General features: G+C 44.9%; 1 protein-coding gene across 1 annotated transcript; it reads left to right on the forward strand.

The window, feature by feature from the left end:
- Nucleotides 1–724: 724 nt before the first annotated feature.
- On the forward strand, nt 725–7,779 carry LOC135617291 (putrescine hydroxycinnamoyltransferase 1-like). The gene is made up of 2 exons (XM_065117358.1): nt 725–1,453; nt 6,755–7,779. Exons 1-2 carry the CDS (start codon nt 1,058–1,060, stop codon nt 7,646–7,648), a joined length of 1,290 nt encoding a protein of 429 aa, XP_064973430.1. The 5' UTR covers nt 725–1,057; the 3' UTR covers nt 7,649–7,779.
- The last annotated feature ends 13,177 nt before the right edge of the window (nt 7,780–20,956 follow it).

Here is a 20,956-nt window from a genome sequence, read left to right on the forward strand (position 1 = left end):
AAAATTTTATAATGACAAATATATTATGATCAAACTTGGCAAGGATAGAGATGTAGAAAGGCCTTTTCGAAAAGAATATTAGTACTCTAAAAGTTTCAAGGCCAGCTATGAATTATTTTATTTTTAGAATTTAAAGTCGGTTTCTCTTTGATTTTTATGGTGGATGTCATTGTCATACCAAATCTCGATCATCTATATTAGATTAGAAAACCTTTCTGCAGGATAATATTATCAAGAGAGGAATAGATTTCTTTTGACGAAGGTAGAAATTGAAAGCCCTATCAATTGAAGTGTTTTTTGTTCTTTCCTATCATATTTCTTAAAATACAAATATAATACTAATATCAGTCAAGATTTCACTGGATAATAAATACTATATCATTGATGTGGTGGCATCCATGTCCGTCCATTTTTAGCGTCAAATCTGCCACCAGTAATTGAGGTGACTTAACGAGCGCACGTCGTCTGTCATATGGGAGTGGATTCCAAGAGTTGCACCGGAGTCGGTAACGAGACGTCATGTGGAAGAGGAACCTTTGGGCAAGAGACAGTGATGCCGTTGATGAATTGATAGGTTTTGACCGAAAACGGAAGAGATAGTCGTCATTAATGACGTCCATCACTTAATCTCGTGATGATTGTTCGTTTGCTCATGGCTTTGGCTGATGATGATATTGCTACTTTATAAGGAACAAACAAAAGGGAAAAAATTGCCTTGGAAAACATGGATTTGCTTTAGCTGAATGAATGCAACCAAGTGTTTTGTTGATCGATAACCTTTTTTCGATGAGTGCATATCGTAGTGGTTCCTTCAAATCGTCACGAAGTCAATGAACGATTTGTCTTCTGCGGAACATTTTGGAATCGTCACGAGGTGCATATGTTCAGCATCTAGATTTTTCATCTCGATTCAAAGTCCTTGCACATGAGGCTGCTGATGAGAAGCATCCATAGTGCTCTACTGGTCCACGACAAGTTCTTAAAGTAGCACCTGATTAGAAAGGTCGATAGAGCATCGGCTGGCTTCATACCCCGCCACACACAGCGAGAGAGAGGGATGGTGGAAGTGGTGGAATCCGGCATGGTGGTTCCAGGCGAGCAGACTCCCGAGGGATCCATCTGGCTCTCCAACCTGGACTTGCTGGTGATTCGAGCTCACACTCCCGTCGTCTACTTCTATCACCCCGGTGGCGACTCCGGTTTCTTCTCCGTACAGCTGCTCAAGGCAGCCCTAGCCAAGGCATTAGTCCCCTTCTACCCGCTCGCCGGCCGCCTCGGATTCGACTCCGACGGCCGCCTCGAGATCAAGTGCACCGGCGAGGGGGTCCTCTTCGTGGTGGCTCGCTCCGACTCCACGCTGGAAGAGCTGGGGGAGTTGGCACCGTCCGCCGAGATGAACAGACTGTTCGTGCCCAACGTAGAGTCCGATGAGCCGCCCTTGTGCATGTTTCAGGTATGCGTGTCATCATCATCATCATCTTCTTCTTCCTATCATACATCCGCTTTGGATCATCTTTCTTCTTCGATCTGCTATTCCGATCCGATATCACAGGACTTTGTAAAACTACTACTATCATTATTATCTTTGGTGGTGAACAAATGTGTCGTGACTGATGAGTCAACATGACTTGGTTCACGGGTCGATGTCGGGAGCCTTCTATCGATTGAGCTGGATGCCGAGGTAGGCCATGCCCTCGCGACGGGGTATTGATCAGCATCTCTCGGTCTCCTGGCTAGTTGGCAGCTCGTCCTTGTGCACTGAATGGCAACTCCTGGGTTGAGATGCTCGCGGCTCGAGGGTGATCGCTTGTCTGCAAAAATGGCTTTCGTCGGGTGATTTCAGACTTTGGCCCCTCCGACGAGCAAGTTAGTAGTTGGTTCTCTTCTTTTTTTTCTCCTCCCCCTAACCGGACGTCAGCCAGGGGCTTTTATACTACTATACAAGGGTCGGTCATATGCGGGTTTGGCGTGGTGGCCGATCCTCAAGGGATGAGACGGTATCTTTGTGCGATCGTCATCCCGAGACGCACGGAACCGCGCCAAGCGGTGTTGTCCCAAGCTTTCGGGATGAGACGTTTCAAACAACGCCTCAGTACGGATTCTGACTTGGCACGTGGGGGTGCTCCCCTTGCTGATTCGGCTGTAGCGCGGTGTGGCATCGACTATGACGTGTCTTGGACCCAAAATATATCTTATCACTTCTCTCAAAACCCCCCCCCCTCCCCCACCCCCCCCCCCACCATCAAGGCGTGTCGTGGGGTCCCTAAGGAGGCGAGAGGCATGCCTGGGTCGGAATGCTATGATTATGTTGATTGCTTGCGAGGGGAAGCTGGATTGGCTTGTCTTGGGGTGGTTTGGAGGGGCGGCACCCTGTGCCTCGGGAAGGGTTGGCTTTGCTGATCAGGCGGTTGGGACCAGATGAGGCAAGACCAATGTGTCGTAAGTCGGATAACCGGTTTGGCGCAGCTTGGAATTGGGGTCGGCGAGTCGCAAGTCGTGGATCGCGATGGAGCGACTTGGTAGAGGATCGGCGATTCACAAGTCGAGGATTGAGCTGGGGTGACTTAGTAAGAGATGTGACGAGTCGCAAGTCAGAGATTAAGCTGGAGCGACTCGGTTGAAGACTAGGCCTGTGGGCCGAGTGATTGAGCTCGGGCTCGGGTTTTGGTGCCAACGGGTCGCAAGTCAGGAACCGATCTGGAGCGACCCAGGAAGGAGCTGGACCTGTGGGCCAAGTGGCTGAACTCGGGCTCAGGTTTTGGTGCTAGTGGGTCGCAAGTCGGGAAGCGATCTGGAACGACCCGGGCAGGAGCTGGACCTGTGGGCCGAGTGGCTGACCTCGGGCTCAGGTTTTGGCACCGGCGGGTCGCAAGTCGAGAACCGATCTAGAGCGACCCGGGAAGGAGCTGGACCTATGGGCCGAGTGGCTGAACTCGGGCTCAGGTTTTGGTGTCGGTGGGTCGCAAGTCGGGAGCCGATCTAGAGTGGCCCGGGTAGGAGCTGGACCTGTGGGCTGAGTGGCTGAACTTGGGCTCAGGTTTTGGTGCCTACGGGTTGCAAGTCAGAAACTGATTTGGAGCGACCCGGGTAGGAGCTGGACCTGTGGGCCGAGTGGCTAAACTTGGGCTCAGGTTTTGGTGTATGCGAGTCGCAAGTCGGGAACCGAGTTGTAGCGACTCGGTAGGAGATTGGCGAGTCACAAGTCGAGGATCGAACTGGAGTGACTCAGTTAGAGATTTGGCGAGTTGCAAGTCGAGGATCGAGTTGGAACGACTCGGTAGGAGGTTGGCGAATCGCAAGTCGGGGATCGAGCTGGAGCTACTCGGTTAGCGATTTGGTGAGTCGCAAGTCAAGGATCGAACTAGAGCGACTCGGTAGGAGGTTGGCGAATCACAAGTTGGGGATCGAGTTGGAGCGACTCGGTTAGAGATTTGGCGAGTCGCAAGTCGAGGATCAAGCTAGAGCGACTCGATAGGAGGTTGGTAAATCGCAAGTCGGGGATCGAGTTGGAGCGACTCGGTTAGAGATTTGGCGAGTCGCAAGTTAAGGATCGAGCTGGAGCGACTCGGGCAAGGATTGGACCTGTGGGCCGAGTGACTGATCTCGGGCTCAGGTTTGGTGTCGGCGAGTCGCAAGTCGAGAACCGATCTAGAGCGACTCGGGCAAAGACTGGGACGGTGAGTGGCAAGTCGGGGGTCCGATCTAGAGTGACTCGGGCAAAGAGGGCCAATGAGTCGCAAGTCGGGGGTCCGATCTGGAGCGACTTGGGCAAAGACTGGGCCGGCGAGTCACAAGTCGGGGGTTCGATCTGGAGTGACTTGGGCAAAGACTGGGCCGACGAGTCGCAAGTCGGGGGTCCGATCTGGAGCGACTCGGGCAAAGACTGGGCCGACGAGTCACAAGTCAGGGGTCCAATCTGGAGCGACTCGGGCAAAGACTGGGCCGGCGTGGCGGTCGGTCCTCGAGGGGTGGCATCATGGTAGGATGATAATGGCTAGTCACTGGTCAGGGGACCAAGCTGTGTGGCTCGAGAGGAGACTGGTCCCGTTGGTCGAGTAGTTGATCTCGGACTTAGGTCTACCACCGGGAGACCCTTTGTCACGAGCGATGCCATCGCGCCATGTGGCGTGCTGGCTAGGCCGACGCAACTTCTGGCGAGAGACCCCTTGTTTACACGCGGTGCCATCGCGCCACGTGGCTTGCTGACTGGGGCGACGCAGGTTCTGACTTGGGCCGATCGGGCCTCCTGCGAGCTTACGATGGGGGTGCCGGAGCCACTCCTCGGAGTTGCTCCATCTCGACCTCTTGTTGTCCTCACGCCTCCCTGCCATTAGGGCTTCAGCGGCGATGTACTGATTAGCGCGCTGGAGCATCTCGGGGATGGTCGCGGGTGGCTTCTCGATGAGTGACCAAAAGAACCTCGAGGGCCTCAAGCCCATCAGGAATGGTGAGCATTTGGGAATCCTCGGATTTCCGCGGTAAAGCAGGCCACAAATTGGGAGAGAGAGTTGCCCTTGTGTTGAGATAACGCTAGCAGGGTGGTAATGGAAGGCTTGGGTCACACGCTGGCGAGGAAGTTTTGCTCGAACTCTCTTGCGAGCTGGTCGAAGGATGAGATTGAGAGTGGGCGTAGCAGGTTGAACCATGTTCGTACCGGTCCTCTGAAGGTGGTCGGGAACGCCCGACACATCAGGGTGTCAGAGGTGTCGTAGAGGGCCATCTGAGCCCGAAATGCCACGACATGCTCTGTGGGGTCGGAGCCGTCGTCGTACATTTCCAATGTTGGTAGCCTGAAGTTGAGTGGTATAGGCTTGTCTTGTATTTCCTGAGTAAAGGGGGATCTGCCCGAGCTGCCTTCGCCCGTCTAGCCCCACGACTTCTAGAACTTGCATTGGAACTCGTCCAGGAGCTGGTTGACACGGGACAACTAGATTTTGAATGAGTCATCCGCCGATTCAGACGATATGGTATCAGGCTCAGCGTGGGGCAGAGTGGCCCAGCAGGGTGTAGGTATGCTCCGTTCAGGTAGGCCTCTCAGGTTCATCGTTCGCTCTCGGGCTTCTCTCGTCCCGACCTGCTCCCTGCTTGGCCTTTGTCGGGTCGGGTCAGTCGGGGGAGCTGCTAGCCCCATGATTTGGGGAATGAGTGGGGCAAGCGTCTGCATCATCCCCGCCATTGCTTGTAATTGCTTGGTCAGGTTGAGGAACGCCTCGGGTGACACGATCGAGGGTCCTATGGTAAGTTTGGGGGGCGACAACCCCGGGTCATTAAATAAGCGCCAGTAGCGATCTAGCGTCGAGGCTGGGATCACCTCGTCTTTGAGGACGGGGAGGGACTAAACTCCGGGCCCGACAGAGGGGTGACCGATCGATGGTTCTCCTTTAGGGAGAGCTCCTGCGAGATGCTCCTACTACATGGCCCTTCCTCTAGCACCAAAAATGGTGGTGAACAAATGTGCCATGGCTGATGAGTCAGCACGGCTTGGTCCACGGGTCGATGTCGGGAGCCTTCTATTGATTGAGTTGGATGCCGAGGGAGGTCATGCCTTTGCGACGGGGTGTTGATCAACGTGTCTCGGTCTCCTGGCTGGTTGGTAGCTCGTCCTCATGCATTGGATGGTAACTCCCGGGTTGAGATGCTCGTGGCTTGAGGGTGGCTGCTTGCCTGCAAAAATGACCTTCGTCGGGTGATTCCCGACTTTGGCCCCTCCGATGAGCAAGTCAGTAGTTAGTTATCTTCTTCTTTTTTTTTCTCCTCCCCTTGACCGAATGCCGGCTAGGGGCTTTTATATTACTGTATGAGGGTCGGTCGTACGCGAGTTTGATGTGGTGGCCGATTCTCGAGGGATGAAATGGTACCTTTATACGGTTGTCGTCTCGGGACACGTGGAATGACACCGGGCGATGTCATCCTGAGCTTCCAGGATGAGATGTATCAAACAGTGTCTCGGTACGGATTCTGACTTGGCACGTGGGGATGCTCCCCTTGCTAATTCGGTTATAACACGGTATGATATCGACTGTAACATGTCTTGGATCCAAAATATATTTTATCACCTTTCATATAATATTTTAGAGAATAAAAAAGAAAAGAAATGAAAAGAAAAGAGAGAAAGCTGATGCTGCACTAAATTTAACTAATAAGATTGTCACGTAAAAAACTAAAATTATTTCATATAGAAAAGTGTTAGGATTGGTTGCGTTAGTAATTTGTGTGCTTTGGCAGGCACCATGATTTCTCATGTGATGTGATGTGATGTGATGTGATGTGATGTAGGGACACTATTGCAGGAGCCAACAAATCTAAACTGTCCTATTAGTCCCTTGAAATTGAACTAAAATCCAAAAAAGTAACCTGCTTTTCTAATTGAGTTTTTTTTTTCTTTTTTTATTTCAGCTTTTCTAATTTCTCCCTCATAAGTGAGGGACCCTATTTCATGTCTTTTTCGTCCTTTTTTGTTTTTTTCTTAGTTCATAAAAAAAATTTCAAATTGGTTCCAAAAAATTAACTAGACATTTTCCAAAAAATATGATGAAAGTGAATTTTAGAAATAAACATTATTATTTTTACATAAAATATTAGGAATCTATGAAATAATCTAAAATGCATATCAACATAAATTTGGAAATAACATTAAAAGTTCACTTATATTGTTTATATATATATATATATTGTTTTTTAAAATATTATCTTCTAATATTCTTATGATGGGGAATAATAAATACATCACAGTTGAGTCACCATTTGACTGCAGGTAACTTTCTTCAAGTGTGGTGGTGTGTGCCTGTCGACCGCCGTTCATCACACCGCTGCCGACGGCCTCTCTGCTCTTTGCTTCGTCAACGCATGGTCTGACATCGCTCGCGGCGCGGAGCTCACCGTCAACCCCTGCCTGGACCGCACCCTCCTCCGCGCTCGCTCCCCGCCTCAGGTCCTCTTCGACCACCCTGAGTACGTTCACAGGCAAGTGCAACAGCCCACGCCTTCGGCCACCGTTCCATCCCCGGTGGCGTCCGCCATCCTTACGCTGTCCAAGGACCAGCTCTGCCGCCTCAAGAGCCGCGGCAAAGGCGTCAGGCCCCTCTCCACCTTCAAAGCTGTCGTGGCTCACGTCTGGCGCTGCTCATGCAAGGCCCGGGAACTCGCAGACGATGAGGAGACTCGAGTGTACGTGATCGGCGACGCACGCACTCGCATGAGACCGCCGCTCCCGGAAGGTTATGTGGGCAATGCCGTCTTCAGGACGTCGGTCACGGCGAGGGTCGCGGAGGTTTTGTCGAGCCCGTTCGAGTTCGGGGCTGACAAGATTCATGACGCCATAGCGCGGCTGGACGACGACTACGTGAGGTCGCTGATAGACTACATGGAGGTTAGTGATGTGTCCGGCTCGATAACAGGGAGGTGGAGGTGGTCCGGGGCCGACCTGTGGGTGGTCAGCTGGCTGGGGCTGCCGACGCATGGGGCCGATTTCGGGTGGGGTAAGCCAATGTACATGTCTCAGGCTTCAGTCGTATGCGGGTTGGTGTTTGTTGCGCACAGCCCCAAGGATGACGGGGGAGTTGCTGTCGTGTTAGGGTTGCAGCAGGAGAGCATGCCAAGGTTCAAGAAGGCGTTCTACGAGAACTTGGAGACTGTGGAAGAAGCTTAACCAGGATGCATGGTTTCACTTGAACTTCTTCTCACCTTGTGTTCATGTGATGTTATGCATGCTTGGAAGATTTTAATTTTCTCAAAACTTTAACATATGGCAGGAACTTAATAAAATATAATTCATGAATATTTCCTTTCTATAAACGATGTAAAATTAAGTGGTCATAAAATTAAGATATGAAAGTACGTAGCGTGACATCGTAGTGAGTGTTATTATAATCATGCATTTATGCATGACTCCTATTTATACGGTTTAGGAGGAAAGATTTTCCTCAATAGAATGGAGTATTTTTCTCAACAGAATCAGAACACAGTATGAGCGGGAGGAATAGGACATGAAGAAGGCTCCTCTCTTCAAACAATTATTTTATGCTCTCAATGTAGTTAGTGAAATCAAATTATATGTGCCGAGAGACACCGACATCTAAAAAATATAAGGGAAAGAAAGGGAACGAATAAGCAAAGAAGAGAAAAAGAAAGAGCTGACCAACTCAAGTGAACGTGGATTTTCTTCTTTCAAAAATTATATTAAGTATTTGTTTAAATATTCAAATTGGTTAATACATTGTAGCATAAGTAATAGATTTTATGTTCAAATCTACGTGTGTGAGAGCATCATGCACACCATTTAATGTGATAAAAATATCTTTCAATTTATTTATTTATTTATTTATTTTTATCAATTTTCCAGATAATATGAACGTAAATATGATCAACATCTCATTAAATTTGACCTCGAATAATTCTACATATTCTTTTTGATGCTCTAAAATAGCACAAAGGGGACTAATCAGATCTACAGAGGGAAGCTTTATGTGTGTGTGTGTGTGGCTCATGATCAACTTTCTTATTTATATGTTATAGATATATTAATCAAGTCAAATAGTTCTTGGGTGATGAGATAAAAATCCAATCCAATCAAGAATTTAACTTTTTAAGTTATGGGTCAAATCCGACCCCTTCAATCATTCACAACATCGGATCATTAGATCGTCTTTATCCATAAATATTTGGTTAAATTTTTTCAGTGACTCATTTAGATCACAATTAATTTTTTTTAATGACTCATTCAATCAAATTTTGTCGGCGCCTCTGATATTATGTTACAAAACGAAAAATGATGAGTCTAAGTTAATCTTATCCAGATTAACATATATAATATTAGATAGTAATTCAATCAAAGAGCTCAAACGTATATGTTTTAGGATAAACAAACTTAGTAAATGTAATTGGACTCTTTTAATTCTTTTTGTGGAACTTTTATTTCACCTATATGAATAATGTTGCAAACATATTTATCTTCTTTTCTATTCAAAATCAAACTAAAATAATAGAGGGGAAGACTAAGAGATAGAGTTAAAAACTCGTATCAAGCATAATAAATATTTCAGACTCAATCTCATCTCTTATCATTTCTTCTTAAATATGAATTATTATACCAGCAATTATTTATAAGATTGGTCAATCTAAGATTCCTTACTTTAACTAAGACATGAACTTGTATCTTAATTAAGGCTTAAGCTAAATTTCTATCAAATCATAAAATTTGATAGAATATTGTGTTGTGTAAATGGCCGTAGACCAGTAAGAAGGAAAACAAAAGCAAATCTCGACAACATCAGAGTCAAATTATCAATGATTCATAAAAGGTTCACATGACCGCCATGCGAGTGGTTGGCTTTCATCTAGAACTAGAATTTCGATGCTGAATTAGAGCGGCATGCATGATGAATTGTTGTACATATTCATGTTATAAATCGTTCAAATTAAAAAGAAAATTTTTTTTTTTTCAAAAGATTTATTTGAAAAGTTATTTTCTTTTATAGTTATTTTGGTAGTTATTTTTCAAAGATCGTCTCTTTTGAGAAAATATATATTTGAGGGTAAATTATTAAGACATCTTTTTCATATTCTTCTTCTTTACTCTCCAAGTGATTGAATTAGATATTCTCTAATTCCTCTTTGAAGATTTTTTATTGTTTGCTCAATACAGATCTTCTAAAGGCTTGTCATATCCACTAAAACTATTTGCATCAAACCCATAGCAATCTTATTGAGAAGAGGGTGCAAATATCATTTTTAGGAAAGTGTTTATACACGTTTCAAGCTTAAATATCTTTCCTAAAGTATTCTTGATCTTGTGTTTGTTATTTGTTTCTATAGTGTTTTTATCCTCTTCTTTGTCGTATTTTCCCAACAATCTAAAAACGATATTTGTGAGTTTATATAAATTCACTATGGAGGCCATAAATATTATCAAATTATTGAATTAAGATTTTGTTCGTTTGGGTTGTTTTGATGGAACGAATTTTACCCGTTGGCAAGACAAGATGAAATTCATGTTGACTGCGTTGAAGATCTTCTATGTGCTTGATCCAAATCTTCAACCAATTCCTGATCCAACCGATGATGACACTGATGAAGTCAAGGCTGAACAAAAGAAGAGAATCGAAGATGAAATCATGTGTAGAGAACACATTCTCAATGCTCTTTCGGATCGACTTTATAATTTTTATACGGTGGAACTATCTGCAAAAGCAATTTGGAATGCTTTGTAATTCAAGTATCATGTCGAGGAGGAAGGTACAAGAAATTTTTGATTTTTAAATATTTTGGTTATAAGTTTATGGATGACAAGCCAATCTTGGCACAAGTGCATGAGTTGCAGGTCATTGTTAATCAATTGAAGGCTAAAAAAATCGAACTTCCTGAACCTTTTCAAGTAGGGGCTATAATAGCCAAGTTGCCTTCATCTTGGAAAGGGTATAGGAAGAAGATTTTGCATGACTCCAAGGATATCACTTTGGAGCAAATTCGAAAACATCTTCGAATCGAGGAGGAATTGAGGATGAGAGAAAAGAGTGAGAACTCTTTTGGCAATATAAAAGCAAATGTTATGAATCAGCCTAAGAATTCCAACAAAGGCAAACAAAACAAGGAAAATCATTTTGGCTCCAAAAGGGATCAAAGAAAATTTAAGAAGCCAAAGAGTGGAGGCTGTTTTGTTTGTGGAAAACCTGGTCATTTTGCTAGGGATTGCAGATTTAAAAAGGGCTAGAAACCGGAAGTCAACTCAATTGAGGGAGATGATAATATAATCGCTATGGTCAGCGAAGTGAATGCCATATTTGGCAAGGTTTCTGGTTGGTGGTACAATACTTGTGCTACCGTCCATATTTGCTATGATAAGGCACTCTTCAAGACTTACAAAGAAATCACAGAAGGGCAAGAGATTCAAATGGGAAATGAAGTTCGTTCTAAGGTGATTGACAAGGGAAATGTGGAACTCACTTTCACTTCGGGTAAGAAAGTCACTCTTACTAATGTTCTTCATGTACCAGATATGAGTAGAAATTTAGTAAATGAGAATCTCCTTAGCAAACCTGGAATTAAATCTGTATTTGAATCCGGAAAGTTAATTCTATCCCGTAATGGAACTTTTGTTGGAAAAAGCTGAGGGAATGGTCAAATTATCTATTGTTGACAATGATTCTAAATTTAATAAAGATGTTGCTTCTATTTATATTGTTGATTCTTATTCATTATGGCATGATAGATTAGCACATATTGGAACTAACACCATTACAAGAATGATTAATTATGGTTTAATTAATTATCATTTTAAAGATCTTAATAAATGTAAAATTTGTGTTAAATCAAAGATAATGAAGAAACCATTCAAAAGTGTTAAAAGATATACTAATTAGTTAGACTTAATACATTCTGATATATGTGAATTAAATGACATATTAATGAGAGGAGGTAATAGATATTTCATTACTTTTATAGATGATATGTCTAGATTCACATTGATAAGCAGATAAGATTTCCTAAGGCAGTTGAGGAAATCTCTAAGCAGTTGAGAAAAATCCTTTATGTTGAATTTGTATAACCTCCCTGCTGAGTGTGTATAAATAGCTATCAAGAGCTCACTATCAAAATGAACTAGGCAATTACATCTTATACATTTCATAGTTTCTTCTACAATTTCTATCTTTCTATCTTCTTTGTTTAATTTTTAACATGGTATCAGAGCCTTCTTCCTTGCGGATGTAGGCAGCTTTGCTGAAGCCTTCTACTGTTGCTACTTTCCTCTCCTCCGGTGGCCGCCGTCCTCGCAATTGTTCCCTAGCCAGCGACCTCTCCTCCTTGTTCCCACATCTCACTCGAGCAAGAAGTGCTGCTGCCACCATCCTTACCGCCACAGCCATCATTGCCTTCCTGCGACAATAGGAACGATTGCAATTTTTACAACTTCCATCTGCAGCCGCTTCCCTCTGCCGTAGCAATTTCTCTGCAACTGTAACTACTGCAGATTTTTTTTTCTTTTCACCTAATCGTTGCAAATTTCTTGCTCATCGCTGTAGCTTCCTCACCCATCGCTGCAGCCTCCTCTGTAGTGCATCATTGCATCACTACAGCCTCCTCTATAGTGCATCGTTGCATCGCTGCAGCCTCCTCTGTAGTGCATCGCAGCATCACTGTAGCCTCCTCTGTCGTATCGCTGCAGCCTCCTCTGTAGTGCATCACTGCATCACTGTAGCCTTCTCTGCCGTATCACTGCAGCCTCCTCTGTAGTGCATCGCTGCATCACTGCAGCCTCCTCTGCCGTATCGCTGCAGCCTCCTCTGCAGTTCATCGTTGTAGCCTCCTCTGCAGCACATCGATATGCTTTTCTCCTCCTCCCTCCCTCCTATATCTTTACATCTTCTGTAAAGATCACTTAAACCGTCACAAAATATCTGGGATGTCTTCATTTTCCTCTTTCGATATTCCTGTCCCCATTTCTGCAGGGACTCTGAGCACTTCTCAAAGTCTTATCACCATCAATGCTGCAGCACTTATTCCCTTCAAATTATCCAAAGGCGGTAACTACGCATCTTGGCGGACACAACTTTCTAATCTTCTATTTGGTTATGATCTCCTAGGTTACGTTAATGGCTCCCTCCAATGTCCACATAAAATAATCAATATCCTAGGTGAACTCAGTCCAGTGCCAAATCCAGCCCACAAACTATGGATACGTCAAAATCGCCTCATCCTCCAAGCTATTCAAGCTTCCGTTACTAGATCCATTGCCCTGCTGATATCCTCATATACGATTACTGCAGAAGCATGGTGCAAGTTACGAACAACTTGCTAGTTATAGGTGCCCAGCAAGCCAATCACGTGAGTGATGGCACGTGTGACTTGATACAGAATCTTTTTGCTTATTATATTTTGGTGTATATCACTTTATAACTATTGCAATATATATATATATATATATATATATATATATATATATATATATATATATATATATATATATATATATATATATATATATATATATAATGATGTCCTTGGATTTGTGCAATGGGAATCGGATCGTGATGAGATCACGATAATGAGATCGATTCACCTTTAAACACATATCCTAAATAATTCCGATCATAGGTTACTCGAGAGGGACATCGTGATAACCGGACAGACTGGTGTGCTGTATACCCGTCCATATGATGGATGCAGTTGATCTCATAACAGTGCCTGACAACACCATGCTTGATATACGGTCTTTGGGATATTAGATGGATGAGGGACTATAGGTACACGGTAACCGAGGACAGACATGTCCAATGGATTGGATTCCCCTGTATCGTCTGGGGACTACGGCGTAGTGGCCTAGTACGTCCGTAGTCGATGAGTCAAGTGAATTATTACAGAGATAATAATTCATTGAATTAGAAGGAGTTCTGACATGTATGACTCACGGCCAGCTCGATATTGGGCTCAGAGGGTCACACAAATATGGTAGGCATTGCGAAGAGTAGAGGTTCGGATATGAGATATCCGACGGAGCCCTTGTCTTATTAGATGCAGATCCAATACCCACTAGGGGAGGACCCATTAGGGTTTGATAGGGGACCTCTATAAATATGAGGGATTCAGAGCCTCATAGGCTAGAGTCTTTGCTTGCCTTTCCTATTCTCCTCTCCCTCTCCACCTCAGAGTAGGCCTAGAGTTTTGAGGAGCGTCGTCGCAACCTTGCTGTGTGGATCACCGCTAGAGAGGAGGACGCTTGACCTCCTTCACCCTCTCCTAAGGATCTGCAAGGAAACATAGATATACGATCTCCCTAAGTAACACAATCTACTCTATACGCAGTTTTAAGTTTCACGGATTTTGCGCACCAATCTTCGCACGACGACGAACATCTCTTTGGGAATCGAGGATTCTGTTTTCTTGTTCTTCCGCTGCGCATATGATGTCGCCCCCAAGAATTTCCCAACAGAGGTATCAGAGCCAGGTTGTTCGTGCGAATGATTGGTTTTGAACTGCGTGTGTTGTGTTTAGGAAGAATTTTGACGTCAAAATCGTTGACGCAAAAACAAGGAAGGGCAGCAACAGTTGCTGCCCTCGATCTGCGTGCGTACAACGCAGCCGAAGGCAGATAGCACAGGGGCTGCGTCTGCAGCAGCCGGCCGGCAGCCTGCTTGTAGTAGGCTTGCGTCTGGCGGGGCTGGCAGCCCACGGGCAGAGGCGCCTGCGGCCGCTTCTCCCGCGGGGTGAGGCGCCGTAGGGCAGCGGCGCTTGCCACCGCTGCTTCTGCGGGCGAACCCCCCCCCCCCCCCCCCCCCCCCAGGGGCGGCCGCCCGGCGGGACAGCACCGCGTGCGGGTGTTGCCCTGCAGGCAGCATCGCCCGCGGGGGCGCCCACCTGCAGCGGTAGCGCCGCCAGCGGGCGTGCCACCTGCAGGCAAGGGCAGCGCCCTCTCCCCGTCGCACAGGTCGCCGCTAGCACGGTGGTAGTAGTAAGAGGGAATTAGGGTTTTGGGCAAAAAGATAGTTTTGCCCCCTATGAATTTAAGAAATTTCAGTTTATGTCTTTTATCCAAATTATAAAAATACCCTTAGGAATTGAGAAATTCCTTACATGTCCCTGATTTCAGAAAATATTAATTAATTAAAAGATTTAGTTGATTATTATTTTTATTATTATCTAGTAGTCCTACATGATGATGATTATTTATACATGTGATGTATTATGTGTGGACGGATGATCATGGACCGTGTGATGTGTGTACTTGTGATTATTATTATTGAGGTCTGCGAGCCTCTATTATATTTCTTGTTTATTGTCAGGTCTGCGTGCCTATGATTAAGTTGTAATCACATGAGGAGGCGCAGCGGGAGCGTGGATGCGATAGCGGGACCCACGAGATGGACGATCGTGATGCATGAAGATGCATCAAGATGTCGACGAAACCGACGAGAACGAGATGGACGATCACAGGACATGGAGATGCACCGTTGCACACATAGATCTTGATGTGAGTGATTAGGCCTACTGGCTCGGGCCTAATCATATTAGGTTGTGGTCCATGATCATCTGGTGTGATTGCTTATACACATACTAGATATGTATATATATTTGCATGCGATGTAGATATATATTAAATATGTATATGTGTGATATGTCATATTAGGAGACCAAATCATAGAAACATCTCTCGATAATATTAAGTCGGTAAACGTGAGGCAATTAGATTGACCCACGTGGCCTTCCATCGTTATAAGTAGGAACCGATTCCCGGTGTAGGTTGAGTTGTTCGAGTCCCTCGAGACTCACCTATATCGCGATTCGCTATCTTGCTTACGACATAGAGATGTCACCGGTGACCTGAGGGCATGGTATGCTCGGTCGAGTTCCTCGAGGGCATATCATCAAATCAGACTCATCTTGTAACGAAGGTATTGACTTAACCGAGCATCATGGTTGGTCGAGTCCCTCGAGACCATGGTGATTCGGAGGCCGAACAGGACGGGAATCACAAGGAGTTGTGATCGGCAAGGGTTGCCTACCTTTTAGGCTTAGTGTGATTGGTCGAGTCTCTCGAGGTTACACTAAGACGCTGATTGGATCCTGATCCCCACTAGAAGTCTGCCGGAGACTTCCGTTTCACATGCTGAGGGTGTCGCATGACTCGTTAGTAAAATAGTGGGAGCATATTAAGATAGAAGTCCATATCTTGATAGTTTATTTCTTGTAAAATCTGCATGTTATTCATTTCTGCTGCATCTTTATTTTCAGAAAATATCGCTTTCAAATCCCTTACGTGGCATACTTGATGTCAACCGCCTCACTGGTCCAAATTATACGTATTGGCTCCGTAACTTGAGAATTGTTCTCACAGCAAAGAAAATCGTGTACGTCCTTGATGCAGTGATGCCTACGCCCGAAGAAGGGGCAAACGAGGATGAGATCGCTCGCTACGTGAAGTACATTGATGACTCCACTCTTGCTCAGTGCTATATGTTGGGCTCTATGACTCCTGAGTTACAGAGACAACATGAAAAGATGGATGCCAGATTCATTCTCCTACATGTCCGTAAATTGTTTGAGGAACAGGGAAGGACTCAGCGATATGAAATATCCAAGAGCCTCTTCCGCGCTAGGATGACTGAGGGGACACCGGTTCAGAACCATGTCCTAAAGATGATTGAGTGGATAGAGAAACTCACAAGTCTAGGAATGGTCCTAGAGGATAACTTGTGTGTGGATATTGTGCTTCAGTCCCTACCAGATTCCTTTTCATAGTTCATAATGAATTTTAATATGAACAAGCTTGAGGTGACTCTCCCAGAGCTCCTCAATATGTTGAGGGAGGCAGAGAGTACTATTAAGAAAGAGAAGCCAGTTCTCTACACTAGTGAGACCAAAAAGAAAAGGAAAGTAGAAAGGTCCCTTAAGAAGGGAAAGGGCAAGGGCAAACCAGGTAAAGGAAAGGTTGCTAAGAAATACCCAGCAAAGGACAAAGGCCAGTGCTTCCACTGTGGTAAAGATGGGCACTGGAAGAGAAACTGCAAAGAGTACCTTGCAGAAAGGGCGAAATAGAAGCTTGGAGAAGCTTCAGGTACATTCATGATCAATCTTTAATTGTCAGATTTTTGTGATAGTGCATTGGTATTGGATACCAGTATTGCTTATCACATCTACAATTTATTGTAAATTCTAGCAAAGCCGAGGGGAGATTGGTGAGAGGAATATTGCATAAAGGTTTGTTTATGCAAGACACTACTCCACATATCATGAATGTAAATGTGTCCAAAAGGAAATGAGATGAGATGAACGGTGCATACCTGTGACATTGTAGGCTAGGTCATATCCATGAAAGAAGGATTCAAAAGTTGCTAAATGATGGATATCTAGATCCATTCGACTATGTGTCATATGCAACTTGTGAGCCTTGCATTCGTGGAAAACTAACCAACTCTCCATTTAGTGGAACTTGAGAGAGAGCCACTGAGTTGTTGGAACTCATACATAGTGATGTATGTGGACCCATGTCAACTCATGCCATTGGAGGTTACTCCTACTTCATTACATTTACTAATGATTTCTCAAGGTATGGATATGTGTACTTAATGAAGTACAAGTCCGAGGCCTTTGAGAAATTCAGAGAGTATAAGAATGAGGTGGAGAACCAGACTGGAAAGAGTATCAAAACTCTTCGATCAGATCGAGGAGGTGAGTACTTAAGTACATAGTTTACTCAGTTCCTCAAGGACCATGGGATATTATCCCAATAGACACCTCCTTATACACCTCAGCTCAATGGTGTCTCTAAAAGGAGAAATCGTATGTTATTAGATATGGTACGGTCCATGATGAGTTTCGCTGACTTACCCATTTCATTCTGGGGATATGCCCTAGAAACCGTAGCTTACCTTCTGAACAAAGTTCCAACTAAGTCGGTAGTGTCTACACCATATGAGATATAGAAAGGGAAGAAGCCTGATCTTAAGGTTGTTAAGATTTGGGGCTGCCCTACCCACGTTAAAAGACACAATCCCGATAAGTTAGAATCAAGGACAGAGCGATGCAAATTTGTGGGATACCCCAAGGAAACTTGTGGGTATTATTTCTATCATCTCAAGGACCAAAAGGTATTTGTAGCTAAGAGAGTAGTGTTCCTTGAGAAGGAACACATTCTTGGCGGAGACAGTGGGAGAATGATAGAGTTGAGCGAGGTTGGAGAACCAAGCTCAAGCACCACTCTACAGCCCGAGTCTGTTCAGGTACCTAATACATAAGTTTCAACTTTACGTAGGTCTGATAGAGTATCCCATCCTCCTGAGAGATATGTGGGACATATTAGAGGAGAGGATGTTGAGGATATTGATCCTCAGACCTACGAGGAGGCTATTATGAGTATAGACTCCGAGAAGTGGCAAGAAGCCATGAATTCTGAGATGGATTCTATGTACTCCAATAAGGTTTGGAACATAGTTGATGCGCCCGAAGGTATTGTACCCATCGGTTGCAAGTGGATCTTTAAGAAAAATATCAGAGTAGATGGAAAGGTAGAGACCTATAAAGCAAGGCTAGTGGCTAAGGGGTATCGTCAAAGGCAAGGTGTTGACTACGACGAAACCTTCTCACCCGTAGCAATGCTAAAATCCATCAGAATTCTATTGGCTATTGCAGCACACTATGATTATGAGATCTGGCAGATGGATGTGAAAACCGCATTCCTCAATAGGAACCTCAAGGAGGAGGTGTATATGATGCAACCTGAGGGATTCGTGTCCAAGAACTGCCCAGATAAGGTGTGTAGGTTGCTTAGATCCATTTATGGACTAAAGCAAGCTTCCCGAAGTTGGAACATAAGGTTTGATGAGGCAATCAGATCTTATGACTTCGTTAAGAACGAAGATGAGCCTTGTGTGTACAGAAAGGTAAGTGAAAGTGCTATCACCTTTTTGGTGTTATATGTGGATGACATCCTCATCATTGGGAACGACGTAGGAATGCTATCCACAGTAAAGGCTTGGTTATCTAGACACTTCTCCATGAAGGACTTAGGAGAAGCATCCTATATCTTGGGGATTAGAATCTATAGAGATAGATCTAAGAGGATGTTTGGCTTGTCCCAGTCCAAGTACATAGAAGCTATTGTCAAATGGTTTGGCATGAAAAATTCCAAGAGAGGTCTCATATTGAAGAGACATGGGATATCGTTTTCTACGAGTATGTCCCCAAAGACTCCAGAAGAAAGGGCAAACATGAATATGATGCCTTATGCCTCAGTAATAGGGTCTATCATGTATGCCATGCTATGTACTAGGCCTGATATAGCGCATACTCTGAGTCTATCATGAGCAGGTATCAGGCGGATCCAGGCTTGGAGCACTGGAAAGTAGTAAAGTGTTTTGAGGAGGTTCCAGCTTATCAGAGAGATCATAACCCGAGGAAATGTAGTAGTGGAAAGAGTTCCATCCGAAGATAACATTGCAGATCCACTGACAAAGCCGTTGTCTCATATTGTCTTTGAGCATCACAGGGGTCAGATGGGGATCAGAAACATAGGTGATTGGCTTTAGGTCAAGTGGGAGATTGCTAGTCATAGGTGCCCAGCAAACCAATCACGTGAGTGATGACACGTGTGACTTGATACAGAATCTTTTTGCTTATTATATTTTGGCGTATATCACTATATAACTATTGCATAAATGCATATATATATATTGTGATGTCCTTGGATTTGTGCAATGGGAATCAGATCCTGATGAGATCACGATAATGAGATCGATTCACCTTTAAACACATATCCTAAATAATCTCGGTCATAGGTTACTCGAGAGGGACATCGTGATAACCGGACAGACTGGTGTGCTGTATACCCGTTCATATGATGGATGCAGTTGGTCTCATAGCTGCTCGTGTAGGGACACGAGGGATGCAGTACAGGTGCTCATTGGAGAATGAGTTCACTGATTGATCCGCTTACGAAATGCTGGATGGTTGATGATGCCTTATTGTTAGACAGCGATTCCATAGTCCTAGTGGTGTATCTGGTCCTTAGACTTGAGACACCAAGGATGTCCTGTATGAGTGCTCCACTCTTTGATACCAGGCTTATAGGTTTGGCTGTCCCAGATCTAATACAGCTGGTCATTGGGAGTGGTAGTCGACCTTACGAGGGCTATTGAGTATCGATAGAGGATCATCCACTCTCAGCGTCATGAGAGGAATATCCCATGTGTTCTCGCTCAGACAAATCCCTGGCCAGGATCATTCGGGTTGAGAGAGAGTTCTCCGGGAGAATCCGATTAGAGCGAGACTCGAGTCGAAACCATATGGGTCTAACAACACCATGCTCGATATACGATCTCTGGGATATTAGATGGATGAGGGACTATAGGTACACGGTAACTGAGGACAGACAAGTCCAATGGATTGGATTCCCCTGTATCGTCTGGGAATACGACGTAGTGGCCTAGTACGTCCGTAGACGATGAGTTAAGTGAATTATTACAGAGATAATAATTCACTGAGTTAGAAGGAGTTTTGACGGGTATGACTCACGGCCAGCTCGATATTGGGCCTAGAGGGTCACACACATATAGTAGGCATTGCGATGAGTAGAGGTTCGGATATGAGATATTCGACGGAGCCCTTGTCTTATTGGATGTAGATCCAATACCCACTAGGGGAGGACCCATTAGGGTTTGATAGGGGACCTCTATAAATAGGAGGGATTCAGAGCCTTATAGGCTAGAGTCTTTGCTTGCCTTTCCTATTCTCCTCTCCCTCTCCGCCTCAGAGCAGGCCTGGAGTTTTGAGGAGCGTCGTCGCAACCCTGCTATGTGGATCACCGCTAGAGAGGAGGACGCTTGTCCTCCTTCACCCTCTCCTAAGGATCTGCAAGGAAACAGGGATATACGATCTCCCTAGGTAACACAATCTACTCTATACGCAGTTTTAAGTTTCGCGGATTTTGCGCACCAATCTTCGCACGACGATGAACATCTTTTTGGGAATCGGGGATTTTGTTTTCTTGTTCTTCCGTTGTGCATATGATGTCGCCCCGAAGATTTCCCAACACTATAAAGCAAGGCTAGTGGCTAAGGGGTATCGTCAAAGGCAAGGTGTTGACTACGACGAAACCTTCTCACTCGTAGTAATGCTAAAATCCATCAGAATTCTATTGGCTATTGCAGCACACTATGATTATGAGATCTGGCAGATGGATGTGAAAACCGCATTCCTCAATAGGAACCTCGAGGAGGAGGTGTATATGATGCAACCTGAGGGATTCGTGTCCAAGAACTGCCCAGATAATGTGTGTAGGTTGCTTAGATCCATTTATGGACTAAAGCAAGCTTCCCGAAGTTGGAACATAAGGTTTGATGAGGCAATCAGATCTTATGACTTCGTTAAGAACGAAGATGAGCCTTGTGTGTACAGAAAGGTAAGTGAAAGCACTATCACCTTTTTGGTGTTATATGTGGATGACATCCTCATCTTTGGGAACGACGTA

Source organism: Musa acuminata, chromosome BXJ2-7 (genome assembly GCF_036884655.1).
Source record: "Musa acuminata AAA Group cultivar baxijiao chromosome BXJ2-7, Cavendish_Baxijiao_AAA, whole genome shotgun sequence".
Classification (NCBI taxonomy): domain Eukaryota; kingdom Viridiplantae; phylum Streptophyta; class Magnoliopsida; order Zingiberales; family Musaceae; genus Musa; species Musa acuminata.

What these genes read in the sequence shown, in the direction of transcription:
- LOC135617291 (XM_065117358.1), top strand. Translation starts at nt 1,058, where the DNA reads ATGGTGGAAGTGGTGGAATCCGGCATGGTGGTTCCAGGCGAGCAGACT. An exon ending in CGCCCTTGTGCATGTTTCAG is followed by an intron (nt 1,454 to 6,754) that starts GTATGCGTGTCA and finishes ATTTGACTGCAG; the next exon opens with GTAACTTTCTTCAAGTGTGG.